This window comes from Barbus barbus (assembly GCF_936440315.1).
Source record: "Barbus barbus genome assembly, chromosome: 4".
In the NCBI taxonomy this organism is placed as follows: Eukaryota; Metazoa; Chordata; class Actinopteri; order Cypriniformes; family Cyprinidae; genus Barbus; species Barbus barbus.
This window is the reverse complement of record NC_136732.1, coordinates 6,218,147-6,242,584: the sequence shown is the minus strand read 5'-3', so window position 1 is coordinate 6,242,584 and position 24,438 is coordinate 6,218,147. Positions and strand designations below refer to the sequence as shown.

The following is a 24,438-nucleotide window of genomic DNA, read 5'->3' as shown; positions in this document are numbered from 1 at the left end:
AAAGAAAGATGCCCAGGGTCCCTGCTCATCTGCGTGAACGTGCATTAGGCATGCTGCAGGGAGGCATGAGGACTGCTGATGTGGCTAGGGCAATAAATTGCCATGTCCGCACTGTGAGACGCCTAAGACAGCGCTACAGGGAGACAGGAAGGACAGCTGATCATCCTCGCAGTGGAAGACCACGTGTAACAACACCTGCACAGGATCGGTACATCTGAATATCACACCTGCGTGACAGGTACAGGATGGCCACAACAACTGCCCGAGTCACACCAGGAACACACAATCCCTCCATCAGTGCTCAGACTGTCCGCAATAGGCTGAGAGAGGCTGGACTGAGGGCTTGTAGGCCTGTTGTAAGGCAGGTCCTTACCAGACATCACCAGCAACAACGCCGCCAATGGGCACAAACCCACCTTCGCTGGACCAGACCAGTGGCAAAAAGTGCTCTTCACTGATGAGTCACGGTTTTGTCTCACCAGGGGTGATGGACGGATTCGTGTTTATCGTCGAAGGAATGAGCGTTACACCGAGGCCTGTACCCTGGAACGGGATCAATTTGGACGTGGGGGGTCCGTCGTGGTCTGGGGCGGTATATCACATCACCATCGGACTGAGCTTGTTGTCATTGCAGGCAATCTCAATGCCTTGCGGTACAGGGAAGACATCCTCCTCCCTCATGTGGTACCCTTTATGCATGCTCATCCGGACATGATCCTCCAGCAGGACAATGCCACCTTTGAGCTATATTACGGGAAGTAGTGTCCACAACCAACGTATTGAGCGTCTGTGGAGGGATGTGTGGTGTGCAGTTACCTCCAATTATTATGCAGCTTTCCAGCATCTGCAGGAAATTGGAGCACTGGACCCAGACAATGAAAAACACCTCATATGTCTGCACATGTCATGGTGCCTAGACTGAATGAGGACCTTGACCTGTTTTATGAACCATAAACAAGCATTGCATATGTACCTGTGAAATAGTCAATAACACACTAACAGTCAGAAGAAGAGAACAGGTGGAAGAAAATTAATGTCCCAGTTCCAATGAATTAGGATAGTAAAGATACTTTTCTACTGACTCAAAGTATCAAGTAGTTTTATTTCTTATATGGAGTAAAGGTACACCTTAATTAAAATGTGCTTTTCACTGATCCCATATAGCCTAGTGACTGCAGGGAAAAAAAGTTAACCATGCATTCATAAATTTGCAATAGGCAATTATTTCTCATTATTTTATTGAAGTATTGTAATGAAAGTTAAACAAAAAAATAATACACTGTACACATTTCTGAATGTTTAAATATCATATCTAACTAGTCTTTTGGATAAAATATAGAAATCACTTTAATTCTAATATTCAGTCCCTGTATACGTGAAGAAAGAGTCAGTGGTCCTCTGCGTGAGGAAAGCGAGTCGCCAGCTGAGGAGAGTCGGTGGTCTTATTTTTGGACCTTCCGGCCCACCACTGTCCATTTTGACTGCGCTTATGTCACTCCTCCCCTCACTGCAGCCGCCTACTCTCACCAACATTGCATTTTCTTTAACTGATAATTTTGTTTAACCGTCGTTGGGGAATCCTGGAGTGTGACGTATGAGGGGAACCCTGGTATTACAGCACAGCATCACACAAGCCATGATACAAAGTTACAGAAACTAAGCAACCGAAAGCGGTTCTGTACTTCAGCGTTGGGTAAAAGAGCATTATAATCTCCTTTGTGGTAGAGAAAGCTGCTTACATGTAGGCTACGGGAAACAGCGAAGATGTTGAATTAAACATACACACAATCAGTGTTTCCACATGTTTATACTGGCCCCGATAATTAAAACTTCTACTTACTTGCTCCATTTCTACAAATCAGTTTTTGTAAATGAATGACCTGATCCACATATGGCCTTCATCAACAGCCGCTTGCGCCACCTGCTGGTGAGCGGCTAACATCAGCTGGAGATCATGCATCGGTGCTCTACTGCTATTCCTATTACTGTTATTCCTGCAATGCTGCATTTTCTGACGAATTTTAGCCACATAATTTGTGGCAGCGAATATGGAAAGTGAAATAAAATGACCGAAATTCAAGATCGAATATTATACATCGTATTTTTAAACAGATTGAATATTTTGGAAGTGAATTCTGGAAGGTGAATATGAATTTTGAATTATGAAAATGTGTTTGAAATATTTTGAATTGAAACATTCACAGCTTAAATAAACAACTATGTTAAATTTCAGGACCTAAAAATGCAAGTCCTGGAAATACAAGGCATTAAAATGCAAGCACTGTTTATTGCAATGCATCTTTTTTTTTCAATTTGTGGAATTCAGCATGCTTTGTGTTTCAAAAACTTGTCATTATTCTGCTTCCATAGACTCAACTCATCCGGTCATTAGAAGAAACTAAAGCACATGAAATGGGTGTCTGACAGAAGAAATATTCTAAATGTGCAGTTGAAGGCATTTGCCAGGTACAAGGTTGAGAAATACTGCTTTACATGAGAAGTTATTACAAGTTTTGAACTGTTGAACTTGTGTCAAAAAGGTGTGTGATGTTTCTATGGCAGTTTGATTTGTGAAATCCTCTTCTCACAGATCCATTGATAAGCTGTATTACATTCAACATCAAGCCATCCTACTAAATTAGACCACACTGGTGGAGGTATAGCCACAGTCACAGCACAGTTCTCCGCTCTTCCTCCATTTGGCTCTGTTGTTTGTCCGCTGGACGCCCAGAAGCTGAAAGTACAGGTCAGCATTAGATGATCAGTGCTGCTTTCTGTGTGATATGATACTGACTGAGAATCATTTATTACATAATCAGATCAGTTCAGTGATTTCTCACCTAGAGTTCAGTGTGCTGCCATCAACCCATTTCCATCTGCCCTCTACATCAATATCAGTCAGGCCAATATAAACTACATCAGCACCAGACATGTTCTGAACAAAATCCTGAGCAAAAGAAACAGTTGCACATTTATTTCATGAATAGACACACTTCATCTGATCATCTCTCATTTAGCTGCTAAACACTATAAACACATAAAACTGCTTTTCACTCACTTGTTCCTGTCTGTTGTTTATGATGATCAGATCTGCTCCTCTCTCTGTACAGTATCTTCTGCTCTCAGTCCAGCTCTTCTTCTCATTGGACTTGTAGTAAAAACTGGATTGATAGCAAGTCCATCCAACTGTTAACAGAAGCAGTTCAGCTGTTAGATTTTTATTCCCATTTACACTCATCTGTCTGTGTCTTATAACAGATCAAATAATCATATATTGTGTGTACAGAAAGTTACAGACCACAACCCAACTCATGGTTTTTAAATGTCTGCTGTATAGCAAATAACTACATAGACAATAGAAACGTTACCACAAATCTGAAGTTCATTTCCCAGCTGCTCTCTTTCATTGGTCAGGTTTGTGTTCTTGAGCATTAGCAGCTCTCTCTCATTGGTCAGGTTTGTGATCTTAAATAGCAGCTGTTCTCTTTCATTGGTCAGGTTTGTGTTCTTGAGCATTAGCTGCTCTCTTTCATTGGTCAGGTTTGTGTTCTTGAGCATTAGCAGCTCTCTCTCAGTGATCAGGTTTTCATTCTTGGATATGAGCTGTTGTCTCTCTTGAGTGAGTTTGACACACAGCACTATGACTGCAGTCAGCAGAAGAACACACAGCAGAACCGAACACACTACAGCTGATCTGTATCTTCTGTTCCTCACTGAATCACTTCCTGAAGAACACAGACATGCTGTTAGTTCCTTCACTAGCATTAAATACAGCACAGGTGCAGAACTGCTTTGTCTCTTTGAAAGTTTGTGCCTGTGCTATTTTCATGAGGAAATTATTATCTCAATTATTACATTCTGTACCTGTGTGTTCAGATGGCTGGATTCTTGGTGTTTCCGGGTCTTTTATCTCCATTGTAATGTTACCTCTCATAGGATCAGGATTTTCATAGAGATCTTCTGTCTTCTTTTGTCTTGCTCCTGTGCCCATTTTCTGAGTCGTACCTTTATTGAATTTCAGAGAGTTCCAGTGAAGACGAGAGCATTCTAAAATATAACCTAAATGTAGGCTAATACATCTTTTACATACCAACTAACTAATAACAATAACAACTAATACTAGCAGCTTTTCAGAGCTGGACATTATTATTCTCCTGTTGTGTGTCCTGATGTGTGGAAAGGTTTAGTTTTTTTATGCACAGAAATTCAGCTCACCTCAGAATGTTTGTTCTGTCAGAAGCTTAATGATTATACCAGAAACTTGCCGCTATTTGATTATTCAAAATGTCATCGTCAGAATTTCCAAAACTGACATTTATGGAAGGTAAAAAACCTTTCCTTCTGTAAGCCATGTCATTATTAAAATGTGAGTTGTTATGTAAAACATAACTACATTACATGGAAAAATATACTGTCAATGAAAACATTATGAAATGTATTGTCAATCTCAGTACCTGTGAGTTCAGATGATTGGATTCTCGTTGCATGACTGTCCGTGGTCTTTCTTCCAAATTCACCCTTTGTAACAAAGTCATTTTCATAGACATCATTTGTAACGGCTCCTGACTGTTTTCTTCTGATTAAAAGAATGACGCTTCAACTGATGTCTTAACGTTTAATATCTTCATAAGCATTATGGCCATCGCCATCTGGCTCGTATTTTCTTCACATAAAGTCATGACATCGTGAAAAACTGAAACAAATAAAATAACATTCAGATACATACAGTGTTTCTGTTTTTACCACAGTTTAACCAGTTGTTTCCTACTGAACCAATATCAATAAACAAAGTACATCATTGCAAATTAACAGATGAAGTCTAAAGAATAAACCACATACCGTGTGCGCTTTCCAATCAGAAATACAGGAGACATTAGAAGATATTTATATAGACATTCCTTTTAACAAACACTCTTAATATCAGATAGCTCTCAGCACACATGCGTTTCTTTGTGGATCTGAATCTAAAAAAGACTAGCTAGATCATGTGACAAATTCAACCAATGGTGCACCTATTTCTCCTGTAGGTGTCACTATTACACAACTTTATAATACAATTTCCAAATGAACATTGATACATTATACCGAATTTGTGAACTAAATACTTTTCCACAAAATAAATTACTGAAACACTTAAAGCAAATACAACCTTTTCTGAGACAGCTACACTGCCACCAAAATTACAAAGATTTGTGTTCTGATCAGAATTAAGTCAATCTGGTAATTTTCCTATAAGCTGTCACTTAGCTTTCAAATACTTTTCAATACCTTTGTGACAAGAATTATTGTAATTTTACGTAATTCTGCTTGACTAATTCTCTTGGATGTAGATGTATCTATTTTACATTATTCCATCTTTGTTTAGGAATTATTCTCAACTATTATCACCAATTTCTGAACTGGACGCTCGAGGAAAGACGTTTGTGTCATGCGTTCACCTTTCTTTCCCAAATTACTTTGACCCATTTGGAGTTTAACCTTTCGGACTAAACCATCATCATCTGCACTTGTCTCAACGACTCTAGCAAGTTTCCATTCATTCCTGGGAATATTGTCCTCCTTGACAATTACTACATCTCCAACATGAACATTTCTTCTAGGCGTGTGCCACTGTTGTCTGAGGCTTACGTTGACCAAATATTCTTTGCGCCATCTGCTCCAAAATTGTTCTGACAAATACTGCACTCTCCTCCATCTTTTCCTAGCGTACAGATCTTCACGGACAAATTTGCCAGGAGGAGGAAGAGGTACTGAGGTCTTCATCGTGAGCAGATGATTGGGCGTCAAAGGCTCAACACTCTTTGGATCATTTATTGTGTTGGTGGTGAGTGGTCGGCTATTTACAATTGACATTGCCTCATAGAAAAATGTTCTTAATGAAGCGTCATCCAGTCTTCCTTTGGCTTGTGCCAGAACAGCATTCAGCACACTCCTAATTGTCCTTATTTGGCGTTCCCACACACCTCCCATGTGGCTTGCCTCAGGAACATTCATAAGGAAGTCACATTGGTTACTTGCAAGATAGGTAGAGATCCTCTCTTGGTCCAGATCCTTCAACCCTTTCTCCAACTCATTCTTTGCCCCCACAAAATTAGTTCCCTGGTCCGATCTGATCTGTCGCACTGCTCCTCTGATTGCTATGAAACATCTTAAAGCATTCAGAAATGTATCGGTAGTAAGGTCCTCTAACATTTCTATATGTACAGCTCGGGAGCTTAAGCACGTAAACAACAGACCATACCTTTTGAATTCCTTGCGACCTTGTTTCGTATAGAAGGGACCGAAACAGTCTATTCCTGAGTACGAGAATGGGGGTGAAGGTTCTACTCTGTCAGCTGGAAGATCAGCCATGCGTTGTTCTTCAGCTGGTCTGCGCAGCTTTCTGCAGGTAACGCAATTGTTGATGTACTTGGCCACTACCTTGCTTGCACCCAAAATCCAGTATCCACTGGCTCTGAGTTTATTCAGTGTTTGACCTCGACCTTGATGTTGAGTTTTCTTGTGACAATGGTCAAGTATTAGTTGTGTGACAACACCTTCCTTAGGAAGAATTATTGGATGTTTCAACTCAAATGCTGCATTAGACTTTCTTAACCGTCCTCCAACCCTGAGCAATTCATCCTGGTTGATAGGATCAAGTTGGTATAACTTGTTATTCTTTGGCAGCCTAGCCGGGGTTTGACTGAGCCATTTGAATTCTTCTTCGAAGGCTTCTCTTTGTGCAGCCTTGATGAGCACATGAGCTGCCTTTTCTCTCTCTTCTACACTGATAAGCATTGACCTGTCTCTGCTCACCAATCTTTTGATCCTAGCGATGGTATTAAGAGCTGTATTCCAATCTGAGAATCTTGACAGTCTTTCCAGAAAACTGTTCTTTACACAGGCATCTGTTCTTAGGACCTTTACTTCAGGGTCACCTACAAGAAGCTTTGGAGATTTTTCATCAGCGATAATCTCTCGTTCCCATAAAAACTTAGGACCCTCCAGCCAATTTGAGTCCATCAGATCTGCCACCTTGAGACCCCTAGATGCACAGTCTGCAGGATTCTGACTGGTTTCCACGTACAACCATTGTCTCGGATCCGTAGAGTTTCTTATCTTCTGGACCCGATTGGCTACGAAGACATGAAAGCGACGAGCCTCATTCTTGATATACCCTAGCACTACTTGGGAATCGGTCCAGAAGAATTCCTGATTTACTTTCAAATCAAGCTCTTCTCTAAGAGTATGACTTACTGCAGCAGAAACTGTAGCTGCTGTCAGTTCAAGGCGGGGTATGCTGAAAACCTTCAAAGGGGTCACTCTAGCCTTACCCATAACTAGCGCACAGTGCACTTTTTCATCAGCAACAATCCTGATATATGAACACTGCCCGTAACCCTCACTGCTGGCATCTGAAAAATGATGAAGCTCTATTTTCTGGATTTTGCCCATATTTTCAGGAATGAAGCATCTTGGTATTTTAATCCTTTGGATATTTTTCAAGTCATGGAGCCATGTGTCCCACTTTGGCTTCAAATCAGACGGAAGAGGTTCATCCCATCCTACTCCTCGTTTGCACATCTCTTGGAGCACTTTTTTCCCAGTCAAGATATAAGGAGCGAGAAAACCTAATGGGTCATATATACTCGCGACCACAGATAGAATTCCTCGGCGAGTGGCTGGTCTTTCAGTGAGGTCAACTTTGAATGAGAATGCATCAGTTTCTACGTTCCACTTTACTCCCAGAACACTCTGCATTGGAAGGTCATTGTAGTTCAGATCTACATCCTTCCCTAGACTGGCACATTCACTCTCAGGAATTGCACTCAAGACTTCTCTGCTGTTGGACACAAACTTGTGTAAACGCAGTTTTCCTTTTTCCAAGACCTCTTGTGCTTCGTTAACCAACTTCTTGGCCTTCTCATTTGAATCAATGCTGACAAGTCCGTCATCCACATAGAAATTTTTCAGAATGAAGCTCGCTGCCAGTGGGTAGTCCTTTCCATATTTGTGGGCAAGATATTTCATGCCATAGTTGGCACAACCTGGAGAGGATGCTGCTCCAAAAATATGCACTCGCATGCGATATTCCTTTGGTTCCTTTTCGGTGTCCCCATTTTCCCACCATAGGAATCTCAAGTAATCACGATCCTCTGGACTAACGTGAAAACGGTGGAACATCTTCTCTACATCGCAAACAATTGCAATTTGTTGCTCACGAAATCTACACAACACTCCAGTCAGAGCATTCATTAAGTCTGGTCCAGTGAGTAAGTGGTTATTTAGAGACGTGCCTTCAAATTTGGCTGAGCAGTCAAATACCACTCTTATTTTTTCAGGCTTCCTGGGATGGTACACCCCATGGTGTGGAATGTACCATGTATTGCCTTCTTTTGATGTGGCTTCTGCTTCTTCGACATCACCATCTCTAAAAGCACTGTCCATAAACCTTACGTAGTCCTCTTTGTACTTGGAATTTTTCTCAAACTTTCTTTTCAAGTGCTTCAAACGAACCATGGCTAGTTGCTTATTGTTCGTTAATTGAGGACGTTCTCTAAAAGGTAGAGGCATTTCAACATGACCTTCTTTGTTGTGTTGGGTATTTTCATTTAATTGTTGAAGAAACTGAATGTCCTCTTGGGATATTGCCTTGTCCTTACCTTCTGTATCTCGAAAGTCTGCTTCCAATGTTCTGATTACTGATGCGGGTGTGACAGCTGGGAGTTCCTTTAAAGAAATGCGATGACAGAATCCTGATACATTCCTAGAGCAAATGTTGGGTGTTATGGATCCCACTACACTCCAGCCTAAGTCCGTTTTGACTGCGTATGGTTCGTGATTCTTCCCTGATATCACTTGAGTTGGCTTTAAAGCTCTCGGACAATCATAGCCAATTAGAAGCCCTACAGGACAATCTAATAAATCTGGCATCTTATCAGCAACACTGACTAAGTGGGACCATCTCTGAGCCTTCTTGCGAGTAGGAATGCTGTCTTGTTCCAAGGGAATGTACTCTCGAGTATATGCATGTGGTAACTCAATGTGATCTTGCAAACTGTAACCCCTTACTCGTAGTCCAGCTGCTCTGTGACAATTCTCAATTGAAGCTCTGTTAGTCATTGTAGACAGCTTTAATTTCACAGGTTCTGTGTTTGCTTGAATTTTGTCACAGATGTCCTGATCAATAAATGTATTACTGCTCTGTGTATCCAGTAATGCATAGACTAGAGTTTCTGGGCTATCCTTTGTCGTACAAGAGAGCCATACTGGCACTATCATTGAGGTGCGAGTACAGTTGTCCATTCCCACACTGCACAAACTAGTGGAAGCTCTTTTATCAAGTAAAGCTTCTGAATTTCCTCCCTGAGATCGTTCTTCGTGAAGTGGAGAGGGGTGACTCTGTCTGCAGATGTTACAAGTAGCTCTCTTTCTACAGTTTTTGGAGATATGACCTACTCTGAGGCAACCAAAACACATCTTGTTGTTGATGATGAACCCTTTCTTTTCTTCAAGAGGCATTGCTGCAAACTTTTCACATTTGTATATAAAGTGATTTTGCTGACAACAGACACATTCTATTTGTTTCTTATCCTGAGTGACCGAAGGGCTGGATAGAGAGCCTTTCTCCTTTTCCCACGCACTCACACTCTTTGCAATGGGTTTAACATTTTGTGCCAGAGCACTGGCTTTGAAACGTTTCTGCTCTTTCCCAGGTTTTTCCTCTGCCTGTTTCAAAGCATGTAGAGAGGAAACAGGATTACATGCAATACGGGCCTCCTCTGCAACAAAGCCTGAAAACTCAGTGAAACTTGGATATGGCTTCCCTTCTTCTAAAACTTTAGTAACATACCTATTCCAACGAGTTGTTATCCAATCAGGAAGCTTCTGCAGCAATTTCTGGTTTTCTTCACAATCATCCAAAACTCCTAGACCTTGTATATGAGGCATTGCATTTTTGCAGGATATTAGAAAATCACCAAACTCTCTTAACTTCAGTGACTCTCTGGGTCCAATTTTTTGCCAATTACTCAGCTTTGCCCTAAATGCTCTTTGGATTAAAAAAGGGTGTCCATAGCGCTTGTTCAGGGCATCCCAAGCTTGTGTGTATGCCTCCTCATCACTCCGATAAAAGGTTCCCTCTAGTACACTAAGTGCATCTCCACTTATGTACCTTTTCAGATAGAACAATCTATGTGCTGGAGTTGTGCAATTGGTTTCAATCAAAGCTTTAAAGCAAGTGCGCCATTCAATAAACTTGAGTGGATCACCTGTAAATGTGAATGGTTCTGGAGCTGGAAGTTTAGTCATTGCCAGGGATTCCTTGAGTGCCTTTACTAACAAGACCTCATTTACTTGCGTCTCTAGCTTCCTTTCCGAGCAAGGTTGAGCTAAGGAATTTTCAGAAACCTTGCAGCATGAAGAGTTGATGTGCTGCAGTGGATGCTGACACGGAGGCAAACTGTTTCTCTCTTTAGTATCTCCTATTTCAGCATTAAATTTTGATTCCTCTTCTGCATACACAATGTATTCAGCTTCCATAACTTCAAGATCCCTTTGATCCTCCAGCATCTTTAGCTTCTCTTGTTGGGCTAGCACCTCTTTTCTTTGAGCTAAGATGTCCTTTTCTCTATTTAGTTCAGCACGTTTGGCAGCTAGGCGTGCCGCTGCTTCTGCCCTTTTTACTGACATATGACTGCTCTGCTGACTATCTCTTTCAGCTCGTGACACAGTTGATCCATAAATTGACTTAGCGTCATCTCTTTGCAATAATTGGAACAGTGATTCTTTTACGGCTTTCACATCAAACTCCTTAGTGCCAACTTCTGTGCAGCGTCCCTTCAGTAGTGCAGTTATTTCACTAGTAACTGAAGTGCAGCTGTCCATTCTCCTTCTTACATCTTGAGATGGAACGTTCAGTGAACGAATACTCTCATATATTTGTTTTAACTCTGCTTCCCGTTTTTCAGCAGTCACGATCATATCATCTAACTCAGTTTTAGAGCACTCTTCCTTCAGTTTAGATCTGATAAACTGAGCTTCAGCTTTGAAGTTTACGTAAGTGAACATGAACTTCCGTTCTCTTTTTACGATCTCCTCACGTCTCAACTCCAGCATTTTTTCTGTTGGACGCCTTTCTCTTTCTGATCGCCTAACTTCTTGCTCAACTTGTGATGATTCTTGGAGTCTTGTCTTATGAACGTCCAGATCCGCATTAATTTCAGCTAACCGTCTTTCATAGTTTAGCCTCTCTGAGACATCAATTTCAGCTTCTAATTGCCCCTCTAATTGTGCCTTTTCATCTTCAAGAGCTTGAATTACTTGATCTAAGATATTGTCTGATCTATTTTGATCCATGTTGGTAACTTACTTTAAATCACACGATTTTCAACTTTAATCACTAATAGCAAGCTGTAAGTACCACCTAAAAATGGCAATTTACACACCTTTATCAACTCAAAACAAATTATCAAATGCAAATATTTGTTTCAATCATTTGCACACACAGTAACATCAACCTAGAAATGAGATTTCAAGCTGAAAAGATATAGTCTGACCTGTGAATCCAAAAGTAGCAATCGAATTGTCCAATCTTTGCAACGTTGCCCTCTTGTGACTATCCGTCGTCACTGCAGCAAAATCTTCTTGCTTTGCTCTTATTACTAATCCGCACAACACAAAATACAGTCACGCGAAATGAAGCCAGTCCGAATGCAGCGAAGTCGAGTTGCTTCCTTGAATGGCGACGTCTTCTCTTCCACCAATGGCTGCTGATTTCCACCGAGGTTGACTGGATGTTCTTTACATCGAGGGCTAGCAACGATCTTTCCCTTTTCTCGATTAATTCTGGCACTCTTCCAGGGGTGTAAATACACGTTTTTCACTGTAACGGCTCCTGACTGTTTTCTTCTGATTAAAAGAATGACGCTTCAACTGATGTCTTAACGTTTAATATCTTCATAAGCATTATGGCCATCGCCATCTGGCTCGTATTTTCTTCACATAAAGTCATGACATCGTGAAAAACTGAAACAAATAAAATAACATTCAGATACATACAGTGTTTCTGTTTTTACCACAGTTTAACCAGTTGTTTCCTACTGAACCAATATCAATAAACAAAGTACATCATTGCAAATTAACAGATGAAGTCTAAAGAATAAACCACATACCGTGTGCGCTTTCCAATCAGAAATACAGGAGACATTAGAAGATATTTATATAGACATTCCTTTTAACAAACACTCTTAATATCAGATAGCTCTCAGCACACATGCGTTTCTTTGTGGATCTGAATCTAAAAAAGACTAGCTAGATCATGTGACAAATTCAACCAATGGTGCACCTATTTCTCCTGTAGGTGTCACTATTACACAACTTTATAATACAATTTCCAAATGAACATTGATACATTATACCGAATTTGTGAACTAAATACTTTTCCACAAAATAAATTACTGAAACACTTAAAGCAAATACAACCTTTTCTGAGACAGCTACATCATTGATGTTTTTCCCATGTTCTCTGTACATTTTTCTATATTTTCATTCACTTTCTGACAGTTTTGGTGTTGTAAAGATGCCAGCAAACTAACACTAGTTTCTCTCCTGGAGTAAACTGTGTTCCTCATCTGTGTTCGTGTAGCCATGTAATTATGCAGAAAGGAACTGTTTCATGGAAATGTCTAATGTTATTTATGCATAAAGGAACTTCAACTTGCTGCAGAACATCACTATAAAATATTTCAACAATGTGGATTGTGTTCATGTAAATGAGGTTTGATTGCATTTATTATCACTCACAGATTCACCCAGTATATGTATAAATCTTCAGGGGCTTGATCCTTTTGATGCTGGCTGGTGTTTGGAACATTTACAGCTTTTGAATGTTTCGAAAAGACAGCTGATCTTTTATTATTTTTATTATTATTTATGGTTGATGGTTTAGTAGCTCTTCAAACACTGTACAAAATATTCAGTGATTTTTAAGAGGGCTAAGTCTTGAAAGGATCTTGTGTTCATAAATTTGGGCTAAATCTGTTGAGGTTCATTAAACTAAAATGAAGGCTACTTTGGCATCCAGTTAGCTAACCATCAACTTTCTTACAGAATTTTTGAATAAAACACTTTTTATAATATATTTGTAAAAATCATTTGAGCACCCTACTGTTGCTATGGTCAATTATCAAATCATCACATATAAGTTAGTGTTTTAAAATTGCTTTCACACTGAAAATTGTACTTGAGACACACTCAGTGAAAACGCTAAACACAGTTCTGTACATTAGACACATCTTTCAAAACTAACAGCTCATGTGTTTAATTTTGGAAACACTGTCTATTAAATGCCATTTACTGATACCTACATAATTTGTTCCCTTATGATTAAGTAACTCAATGTCAGGCATGTTTTGGTGTTGTATGAAAGTAAATTATAAAAGGTCTTTTGAAATTGAATTGTGAAATATTATCTGATGTGTGTGCTAGTATATGTATGACATGTTATAGGTTGTCTCAGGGTTTCCTGTTACAACAGACTTCTGAGGTGATATATTTTAACCAGTACAAAAGGAGAACTACAGTGATCTTTTCTCCATCCTTTTCTTCCGTTTCTATTTTTTTTGTCATCTAGTCAAGTTGATTATTTTATTACTGTTATGCCAACATTTAGCTTTGTATATAAATTCAAATTGTTTCTGCATGTGAATTTCTTTGTAAAACCAGTTTTAAAGGCTAGCTGTAAACATTAGTTACTATTTACTGTACAGTAAGTGCAAATTATGAAAGTATGTGATACTATTATTTACACTCAGTTCTTTGACAGACACTTTTTGCACCCCATTGTATTGTGTGGTATCATAGTATGTAATATGACAAAACCTTCAGTGTATGATCATTACAGTACATAGGCCAAGGTCTGTTATATTTCCAGTACGCACTTAATTTAGAGTTCTGTAATTGCAAATGTAATGGTTTTTAGAGATTAAATGTTTAATCATGATGTTTGCATTGCAACTATCACGTCTCACATACTTTATACCTTTGAAAAATGCTTACAAACCAAATTAATAATAAATTAATGAATTTATAATACTTCTACAGCCTTCTGTTTAACAACTTTATTTTATTCAAACTTATTTTAAGCACTGGAGTGATTCACAATGACTGGTGATGTAAATATAACTGAATAATGTACAAATAATGTACATTAGAGGAAAATGTTTATTTCATAATGATATTTCCCCCCATTTTAAATTCTTACTATCCAATGAAAGGTTAGATTTTTGTGAATTTTTTAAATAAAAGATCAAAAGGATTAGTGCAGATAAATTTTCACCGCCGCCTTTGATCATATTTACCAAGGGTGCCGATATATTTGCCATGACTGTGTGTATGTGTGTGTATATATATATATATACATACATATATTCACACACACACACACACACACACACATATATACTGTATGTATGTATGTATATATATATATATATATATATATATATATATATATATATATATATATATATATGTATGTGTGTATATATATATATATATATATATATATATATATGTGTGTGTGTGTGTGTGAATATATGTATATATATATATATATATATATATATATATATATATATATATATATATATGTGTGTGTGTGTGTGTGTGTGTATATATGTACAGGGATTGAAATGAACTTTTTCACTCACCAGCCAATTTGGCTATTAAATTTTTAAGTTACCGGCCATTCATAACAACTACTAGCCAAAAAAAACCCATCAGAAATAAACAAACAGCCTGAGGCTGACTACACTGGAAGTGACAAAGCGACCGTTGCAAATCATTTTGTGTCAGTACTAGGGATTTGCAATACTAACAAAAAATAATCTCAACATTTTCTGGGATTTTATCAATAAAGATAATTAGACAATATTTTGCTGAGTGTGTTATTGTGCTGGTATCTTAAGGACTCCCGTGGACAGCTGGCTCCTAAAGTTTTTGATATTCTTCATATTCTGTGTGGTCAGTTCACAGCAGTGATAGAAATTAATCTTTTCCAATAAGTTTAAATTGATTTGACCTTTTATGTGTTATGCGTCGGGTGGTTGTGGTAAATAAGGCGCTCGACGAAGGAATCTAACAAAAGGAGTATTCTTTATTAAGTGGCATCAACACAATTCTAGACATTAACTAATTTAAGAACGGACAAACACTGAAGGGAAACTCAGGACTTATAAAGGGACTAGAACAAAGGCACAAACAAAATAATTAATCAAACACAGGTGATGGGGATAATAGTTAATTAACAAAACTAGGTCAGGAACTAAAACAGGAAGAACCAAATATGGGAAAAACCAAACTGAACAGAAACAGAACCGTAACAGATATTGCCCCCCTCCCGGAAGGTTACCGTTACAGTAACATCGGGGAGGGGGGTGGGGGGGGGCACCCTGGAGGCTAGAACAGTGCCAGGACAAGGAGGAGACTCGGGAAGCCTCCAGGGCGGATCAGGAGACTCAGGGAGCCATGTTGGGACTGGAGACTCGGGAGGCCATGGCGGGTCAAGAGACTCAGGGAGCCATGGCGGGACTGGAGACTTGGAAGGCCATGGCGGATCAGGAGACTTGGAAGGCCATGGCGGGACTGGAGACTCGGGAGACCATGGCGGGACTGGAGACTTGGAAGGCCATGGCAGATCAGGGAGCTTGGACGACCATGGCGCATCAGGGAGCTTGGACGGTCCTGGTGGATCAGAGGGCTTGGACGGCCATGGCGGATCAGGGAGCTTGGACGACCATGGCGGATCAGGGAGCTTGGACGGCCATGGCGGATCAGAAGGTTTGCATGGCCATGGCGGATCAGAGGGTTTGAATGGCCATGGTGGTATTATTCCTTTGGGAGCCCAAGGTGGATCAGGGAGCTCAGTGGCCTTGGTCCTTGGCCCGGCCACACAGGCAGAGACTATATGCCCCCCCCCCCCCCCCCAATTTTTTTGGGATGTTCCCCTCTAGGGGCCATACTGGAGGAGCAGGCTCTGTGGGAAGCTCAGGAGGAGCGGGCTCTGTGGGAAGCTCAGGAGGAGCGGGCTCAGTGGGGCGCTCTGGAGGAGCGGGCTCAGGGGGGCGCTCTTGCAGCGCGGATACTTGAGGGCGCTCGGGAGGCGCGGAGCTGGATGGAGCTTAAAGTGAGATGAACATAATTAATCATAACGGGTTGTTATCAATTATATATTGATCTTCAGGAATTAACTGTAGCATTAATAGTACAATAAAATGATTTGTTCGTCCGCAGTATGGACAGTTTTAACCGTCTATTGACTCTAAGGAAAATAATTTCTCTGGCCACAGAAAATAATTTCCTCACTAATACATCGCTCATAGAGCATGTAACAAAACCGGAACGTTAAAGTGACCTTCTGTGCACGGCAGACACAGACAATCAAGCGTGAATACATATGGATGTTTATTAAACTATACTACTGGGGAACATGTAACATTGAACTAGACACAAGCATACACACATTAAACATAGATGCCAACGCAAGGAAGGCATGGAGAGACAGCGAGAGTGCGAGAGAGAGAGAGAGCGCGCAATGGAAGGATTTACACATCTGCTAAACACAACCTGTTAGAACCATCAAAGAATCACATCACCTTAATTAAAAGGGGTCAAAGCCTAGAAGCGCATCTAAATAGCACCAACAAAACCAATATGCAAGTAACTGCTTCTTAAGAACGGACAAATTGGCTATTTTACTTCAAGTTAAGACGCAGGTGGACAAATTGGTTCCATTGGCTATTTTACTTCAAGTTAAGACGCAGGTGTCCTTGGCAGTCAGCATGGTTGACAACAGGACCTCATAGGAAACTTGTGCACTTGCTTGCGAAGGCAGGTCCGGTGTGTGCTCGGTGAGTGCTTTTAAGCATTTGAGGCTTCAGGCCATGTCCTCATGGCTGGCTGTGAGATTTTCCCGTGACCTCGGTGACCTGACAGTCTGTCTGGTTGACCTGTCTGGCTGGAGTGTTCACTCTTGGGGGCACACATCTGCTAAACACAACCTGTTAGAACCATCAAAGAATCACATCACCTTAATTAAAAGGGGTCAAAGCCTAGAAGCGCATCTAAATAGCACCAACAAAACCAATATGCAATTAACTGCTTATTAACTGAGCAAAGTGTCCTGGTGCATGTATAATGCGTAGATTCCTGATGAATTCCTTTAGGAGTGAAAGCTTCATCATTCCAGCCATGGGTTGATTGGCCCGAAGTGAATCGCCAAAGTTACTGAACTTAAAACTGCCAGAAGCTCGGACTACCCCCGAAAGGGGGAGTCGCAAGGTTTCCACGGTGATGTGTGTCTCCAGGGCACCGAAAGTAAAAAAAGAACTCGTCTTTTGGGTGTGGGAAAAGTTTTATCTGGTTTCCCTGTAACACCCATTTTGGTCAGTTTGACCAATAACAAGGGAAAGGGAAGTGGTGTGTGGCCAAGTATGGTGACCCATACTCGGAATTTGTGCTCTGCATTTAACCCATCCAAGTGTACACACAGTAGTGAACATACACCCAGAGCAGAGAAATAAAGAGGAGATCATTTTGATATCAAGAAAGAGACATCTAAAAGATATTAACCCTCTGGTGCCGACAAACACGAATACGCGTTTTGTGGCAGATTTTCCAGATAAGGCAGAAATGAGCTTGAATTACTCAGCGAGATTTAATCGTACAGATAAGAGTAATACATCAATCGAATCTGTAAAGGGTCTACTTTTATTTGTACACACTCATAATAACAACAACACGCTGTGATTTTGTAGAAAATAAACCGGGTGCCTTCTCTGCCATCTCTGTCTCTGTCACCTCTCTTCACAGACAGGGAAATAAAACAACCCGAATCTCAGCGAAAACATGCCTCAAAGACAAGATAAATATATGTATAGAAAGCTTGAAATGTCTAATTTTAAATGAACCAATTCAAGTCGAAAACAAATAATCTGTTTTTATGTAATCCGTATGAAAGTAAGGAGTGGTCCGGTTTCTCCTGTATCGCCTCATTATACAGCTAATGTGATCCCGCCTCTCATTGAGCGCGCTGTTCATATGGAAATTAACTGAGGTGAGCCAGGTAATCATGTACACGCCCTGAGAAATGGCATAAAACGTCAAGCTTCATCATAGAATTACTTACTTTTTCTGCACATTTCTGGCAAGCTACACAGGTGAAGAAGCACTTCGGATGGTTCTGGACAGTGACATTCTCCTCAGAGGAAGAGCGCAACTCCGATGACGAACGTTTGTATTTTGAAGAACGTCTAGACCCAGCGGAGGATATAATTCCTGACGAGTAAGCCTTTTATTATTACCTTAGTGATGGAAAATGTTGCTCAGCTATAGCCTATTTTATATCTACATTTGGAAATTTCCAAACAGGCTATTGTCAAACTAAAATCAGCTATTCAGAGTAAAATTAATTATTATCTCTTAAATAATGATAGCCTATGTAATGATAAATATATATAATCAAATATATATAATGCCATAGGTATATATGCTATGATATATGTCTTACAAAACTTAACCGTGCTTTTAGTTTTTTTTATACACATTATGGATTGTTTAGACTATATTTTTCCAAATGGTGAAATTGTTCACCAACTAGCTTTTGTTCGCGAATATCTGATGTGGTAATTGTTTTGAATGCGTTAAACCCGGCCATTGGCTTTCTCGATCGTCTTAGGTGTGAATGTATCAGAAAGCTGTAAATGTCACCGATAAGTGGACCATCGACAGATATATATACGCACGTCCATTCTTATCAATGATGCAATTTATTATCAGCTATGCATCTTCTGGTAATTTTTAACAATTGTTTCAATTTTCGTTTAGGACTGTGGCTGCATCACCGGCATCTTGCACAAGGAAGGCACGCAAGTGACGTTCAGTTTTGAGTTTGCTGGAAAATCACAATGAGTAAGTGCACATTCAGTATTTTACAGATGTTAAATTTTTTTAAGAAACGTTGGGATAACACAATAATAAAATCTTCTTTTTCGACCTAAGATGGCGCCGGTGAGATCGGCTGCCGTCACGACTGCTCCGACCAAACTTTGTCTTCTTTTGTTATTTTTTCGTATTGTAAACTATAAACACCGGTTTCTTTTTGTAAGATGGCCATTCTTACATACGACAGGGCCACTCTTATTTCTATTGGTGCACAATGCACTAACCTTTCGCAAACACCGTTTGGGAAATCGGACCACGCCGCCATCTTCCTCATGCCTGTTTACAAACAGAGGCTGAAACAGGAAGCCCCAGTGCAGAGGGAGGTCCAACGCTGGACGGACCAATCGGTGGCCGCTCTGCAGGACGCGCTAGATGACGCAGACTGGGACATGTTCCGGCGCAGCTCTGATGACGTCAGCTTGTTTACGGAAGCGGTTGTGGGATTTATAGAGAAACTAATGGAGGATACGGTGCAGAAAACCATCATCAGGACGTTTCCCAACCAGAAGCCGTGGGTGGATAAAACCATCCGCGACGCCCTGAGATCCCGCTCCGCTGCCTACAACACAGGGCTCATCACCGGGAACGTGGATGACTACAAGGCTGCATCTTACAGCGTGCGCAGATCGGTGAAGGAGGCGAAGCAGCGCTACGGGAGGAAACTAGAGTCGCAATTCCAACATGGCGACTCTAGGAGCCTGTGGCAGGGACTTAGAACCATCACGGACTATAAAACACCACCCTCCAGATCGGGGAATGCGGACGCTTCTCTGGCTGACGAGCTGAACACTTTTTATGCTCGCTTCGAGGCTGCAGCTAATCACGCTAGCGGCGCTAGCAGTGCTAACTGCATGCATGCTGAGGAAACCGGTGAGGACAACGTGTTCACCATCACGGAGCATGACGTGAGGAGGGCATTCAGGAGAGTGAACATCAGGAAGGCAGCAGGACCAGATGGCATCACAGCTCGGGTTCTGAAGGCCTGCGCTGACCAGCTAGCACCGGTGTTCACCGAGATCTTCAACCTCTCCCTGGAACAGTCCATAGTCCCCTCGTGCTTTAAGCAGTCCACCATTGTTCCTGTCCCCAAGAAACCCCAGCCCACCTGCCTAAACGACTATCGCCCTGTAGCCCTCACATCAGTGGTGATGAAGTGCTTTGAGAGACTGGTCAGAGACTTCATCATTGCATCACTACCAGACACACTGGATCCACTACAGTTTGCATACAGGCATAACCGCTCCACGGAGGATGCCATCTCACACCTCCTCCACACCACAACAAGTCACCTGGACTGCAGAAAAGGGAATTATGTAAAACTGCTGTTTGTGGACTACAGTTCAGCGTTTAACACCATAATTCCCTCCACACTCACCTCCAAGTTGGAGGCCCTTGGTCTCAGCACATACTTGTGCCAATGGATCTCCAGCTTCCTGAAGGACAGACAGCAAGCCGTACGGATGGGTAAACACACCTCATCCTCCATCACCCTAAGCACTGGAGCCCCTCAAGGTTGTGTTCTGAGCCCCCTGCTGTACTCACTGTACACTTATGACTGCGTGGCCACTTCCAACTCCACCACCATCATCAAGTTTGCTGATGACACTGTTGTGTTGGGCCTGATCTCAGACAACGACGAGACGGCCTACATACAGGAGATTAAGAACCTGGAGAGTTGGTGCCAGGTGAATAGTCTACACCTGAACATCAGCAAAACTAAGGAGCTGATAGTGGACTTCAGTACGAAGCAGGAGCGATCATACCAGCCGATCACGATCAGCGGGACTCCAGTGGAGAGAGTGGACAGCTTCAGATACCTGGGTGTTCACATCACGCAGGACTTGACTTGGTCCTGTCATACCAGCACCCTGGTGAAGAAGGCCAGGCAGCGTCTGTACCATCTGAGACGCTTAAAGGACTTTAGACTTCCCTCTCGGGTGCTTAAGACTTTTTACACCTGAACCATCGAGAGCGTCCTGACGGGCAGCATCACTTCCTGGTTCGGGAACTGCACTATGCAGGACAGACGAGCCCTCCAGAGGGTGGTGCGTTCAGCGGAACGTACCATTCACACCGAGCTCCCTAACCTGCAGGAGATCTACAGCAAGCGGTGCCTGACCAGGGCCAGGAAGATAGTGAAGGACCTCAGCCATCCCAACAATGGACTCTTTTCTCTGCTGCGTTCAGGGAGGCGCTTCCGCTGCATGAAGGCGAACACAGAGAGAATGAGGAGGAGCTTCTTCCCGCAGGCCATTCGGAGTCTTAACCTCTCTCCAATTCTAAGCACATCACCCCACACTTCCACTTTGCACATTTTCATTACATCTGCACTAATTTGTAGAAGGTCACGTAAGGATAAATGAGTGGGACTTACATACCATTTGTCTTTGTCTTTAGTATTCCTTTTACTCACTTACACACTTTACTGCACTGCACAGCACACAGACACTTTATCACTGACATACACTTTACTTTTACAGAATCTATATAGAATCATATTTTATTTATTCTTCATATCTATTTTTATTCTCATATCTATTTGTTATTTTATTTTATTGCTAGTTTATTTCTATATATATGTTTACTCTACTTTTTCTATTTGTATTTTGTAAACTTGAGGTTTTTTCTTAATTTTGTTGGACAGTCGTACAATACATTTCACTACATGTCGTACTATGTATGTATATGTATGTGACAAATAAAATTTTAATTTTAATTTCTTTATAGAATCTTTATAGAAATTGTACTTTTGTTATGCCTGTATCCCACATTAAAAAAATGTTATAGTAATCTATAGTAAATACTATAGTGTTTTTGAACCATACTATAGTAAAGTTGATTATACTGTATATATTATAGTATTATTTTTATATATGGCTGATAGTGTTAAAATATAGTTCATTTGTTTTTGGCATTCTGTTTTCTCATCAAGTATGCAAATACTAAGGTAGCCTACTGTGAAAAATAAATGCTAACAGTTGTTTGCAACACTTTTTTAGGACTGAAAATACACCACTCTCGCCTTCACCTGCATCTCGCACAGGAAGGGGACACAGGTATTGTTCAGTTTTCAATTCCATTCAATAATTGTGTAATTGTACATTATATTGTAATACAATAATGGTAATAATGTAGTTTATTAGTGTAAACGGCATGTTTTTTTTTCTTTCTTTTTTTCAGATGTGAGAATAACCGTGCAAAAGAACCTGTAGCAAACAGACACTCTGTGTCAAAACACCAATGCCCAGGCTGCCAGGGCACGTGCAGATTTTTTTTCCTTCTTGGGAGCACATAAAAAAACACTTTGGAAATGCTACTCAAAAAGTGACTTAGAAATTTTAAATCAATATATTGTTTTCTCTGAATGAGTGAGTAAGATGATTTTCAGATAATTTTGAAGAAAACATTTTAGGCTACAAGATCCAGTTCTCAAAAGTCTTGTGAACAAATATTCTGTATGTGTTTTATGGCCTTATTTCAGTGACTTCAAAATTGTCATTTTTCACTAACCACGCATAAACGTTGCTTTCTCAAAAACATAATCATGTACATAAATGCTGCTAACATAATATTGTAGCCCAGTTTGTGCTGTTTACAGTGTTATTAGACTTTAGCCATTTATATTTTTATAAGCAACTGAAAAAAGCACAAATGTCAGGGCATGTCGAATGTTCTCCAGGCCCCAAAAACACCCTCAGGGCCCAGAGGGTTAAACCAGAGATACATTCATACACCTGAATATGAGTATTTAAAGCTTACTAATACAAATAACGAGTGGTCACTAGGCTAATATAATAAGGAAACATACAAACAGCACGTGCCTATACCAGATACCTTTGTAACTGATTAATTATGGTCTAAATAAAGGAAATGTCTCTATGTGTGTGTGTTATGTGTGTTGTACTCGTGGAGGTAGTTGTACTCTGGTATCGAGGGTCATTTATAAATATAATTTGTGTGACCCAGCACTATGACTGCAGTCAGCAGAAGAACACACAGCAGAACCAAACACACTACAGCTGCTCTGGAGCTAATAACGGGCATGTCCCTATCTCCTCCCGTATCCGCCAGATCTGGTGTCCCGTCTCTCGGGGAAGCGGTTCCTTCCCCCCGAGATGAGGACTCAACGCTTCGTCTCTCTTCCTCCGAGGAGGTTGACGTGACGAGCGTTGATGAGGTTTCGCCACCTCTCTCGCCCCGATATGAGGAGTCGCTAGAGGTGGTGACTCGGCCAGTGGCCAAGCTCGACATCAGTTGGCCCCCCGAGAAAGCAGCTGTGCCGCAGTCCAGCCTGCTGGACGAGCGTTTTCTGCGCTCGCAGCCGCCACCTCTACGCAGGAGCCTTCCGTTTTTCCCTGATCTCCACACTGAGGTGTCGAGATCGTGGGTTAAACCTTTTTCATCACGCCCTTTCGTCCCCGCTTCTGATTACTACGGTAATGTGCGGAAATTGAATGGGCGTGGATACAGGGCGATGCCCTGGATCGAACAGACGCTTGCGAGCTATCTGTCTCCTTCCACGGCATCGTCCTTGAAGGCTCCTACCCTGCCCACTAAGCCTCTGCGCACCACATCATCCTTAGTGGGCAGGGGGTATGCGGCAGCAGGGCAGGCTGGTGCGTGTCTGCACACTATGGCAGTGTTACAGGCATACCAGGCTGAACTGCCGAAAGAGTTAGATGAGTTCGGGGAGATCAGAGCTGATGATATTCTGGAGCTCAGGAGGACCGCCGATCTGGCTCTCCATGCCACCAAGGAGTCGGCCCGCACTATCGGCCGCTCCATGTCAGCTATGGTGGCAGCGGAGAGGCATTTGTGGCTGACTCTGTCCGATATCAAGGAGAAGGACAGGGTCTGCCTCCTGGACGCCCAGCTTCAGCCTTCTGGCCTGTTCGGCGACGCTGTGAGCACTGTTGTCGACAGGTTTCAGGAGGCTCGTAAGCAAGCGGAGGCGTTCCGGCGGTTCCTCCCCCGTCGCTCTCTAACTCTGGAGGCTGCTGGGCGGGAGCAGCCTCCTCCGCATACCAGCTCCTCACACAGGGCTGCGCAGAAAGAGAGCGTCGCCTCTCGTGCTCCTCCGAGGCGGAGCCGAGGGCAGTGGCGCTCCGTGCCGGGGACTTCGAGGCCGAAGGCAGACCTGAGGGATGTCTTGTCGGCCAAGAGGTCCTCGATGAAGAAGTCCTGATGGGCGAGCCCCAGGACTTCGGAGGGCGACCACTACTGGGGTGGAGCGGCTTACACCGCGGCACACGGTGACCGTCTCCCCTCTGTGCCCTCTGGGGATTTGTCTGTCGACCCTGCAGTTCCAGGGCACAGCAGGTCCCAGCGAGTGTTATTCTCAGGTTCTTCCGCCTGTGATTTCAGCGGGCCTGAGAAACTCGCCTCAGCCGCCAGATCACGCGTCTCCCGTCGGTGCGCCGCAGCGAGGCAGCGGTCTGGCCGCTTCTCTGACACCAG

The 24,438-nt window shown here is 41.9% G+C and overlaps 1 protein-coding gene across 1 annotated transcript in view; it reads right to left on the bottom strand.

The window, feature by feature from the left end:
- Window positions 1–1,227: 1,227 nt before the first annotated feature.
- LOC306867024 (uncharacterized protein) overlaps window positions 1,228–24,438 on the bottom strand; it is a 39,015-nt gene continuing 15,804 nt past the window's right edge. The window contains exon 5 of the mRNA XM_079412489.1: window positions 1,228–2,734. Coding sequence (XP_079268615.1) covers window positions 2,554–2,734 — 181 coding nt within the window. The 3' untranslated portion in view covers window positions 1,228–2,553. The remainder of the gene's footprint in view (window positions 2,735–24,438) is intronic.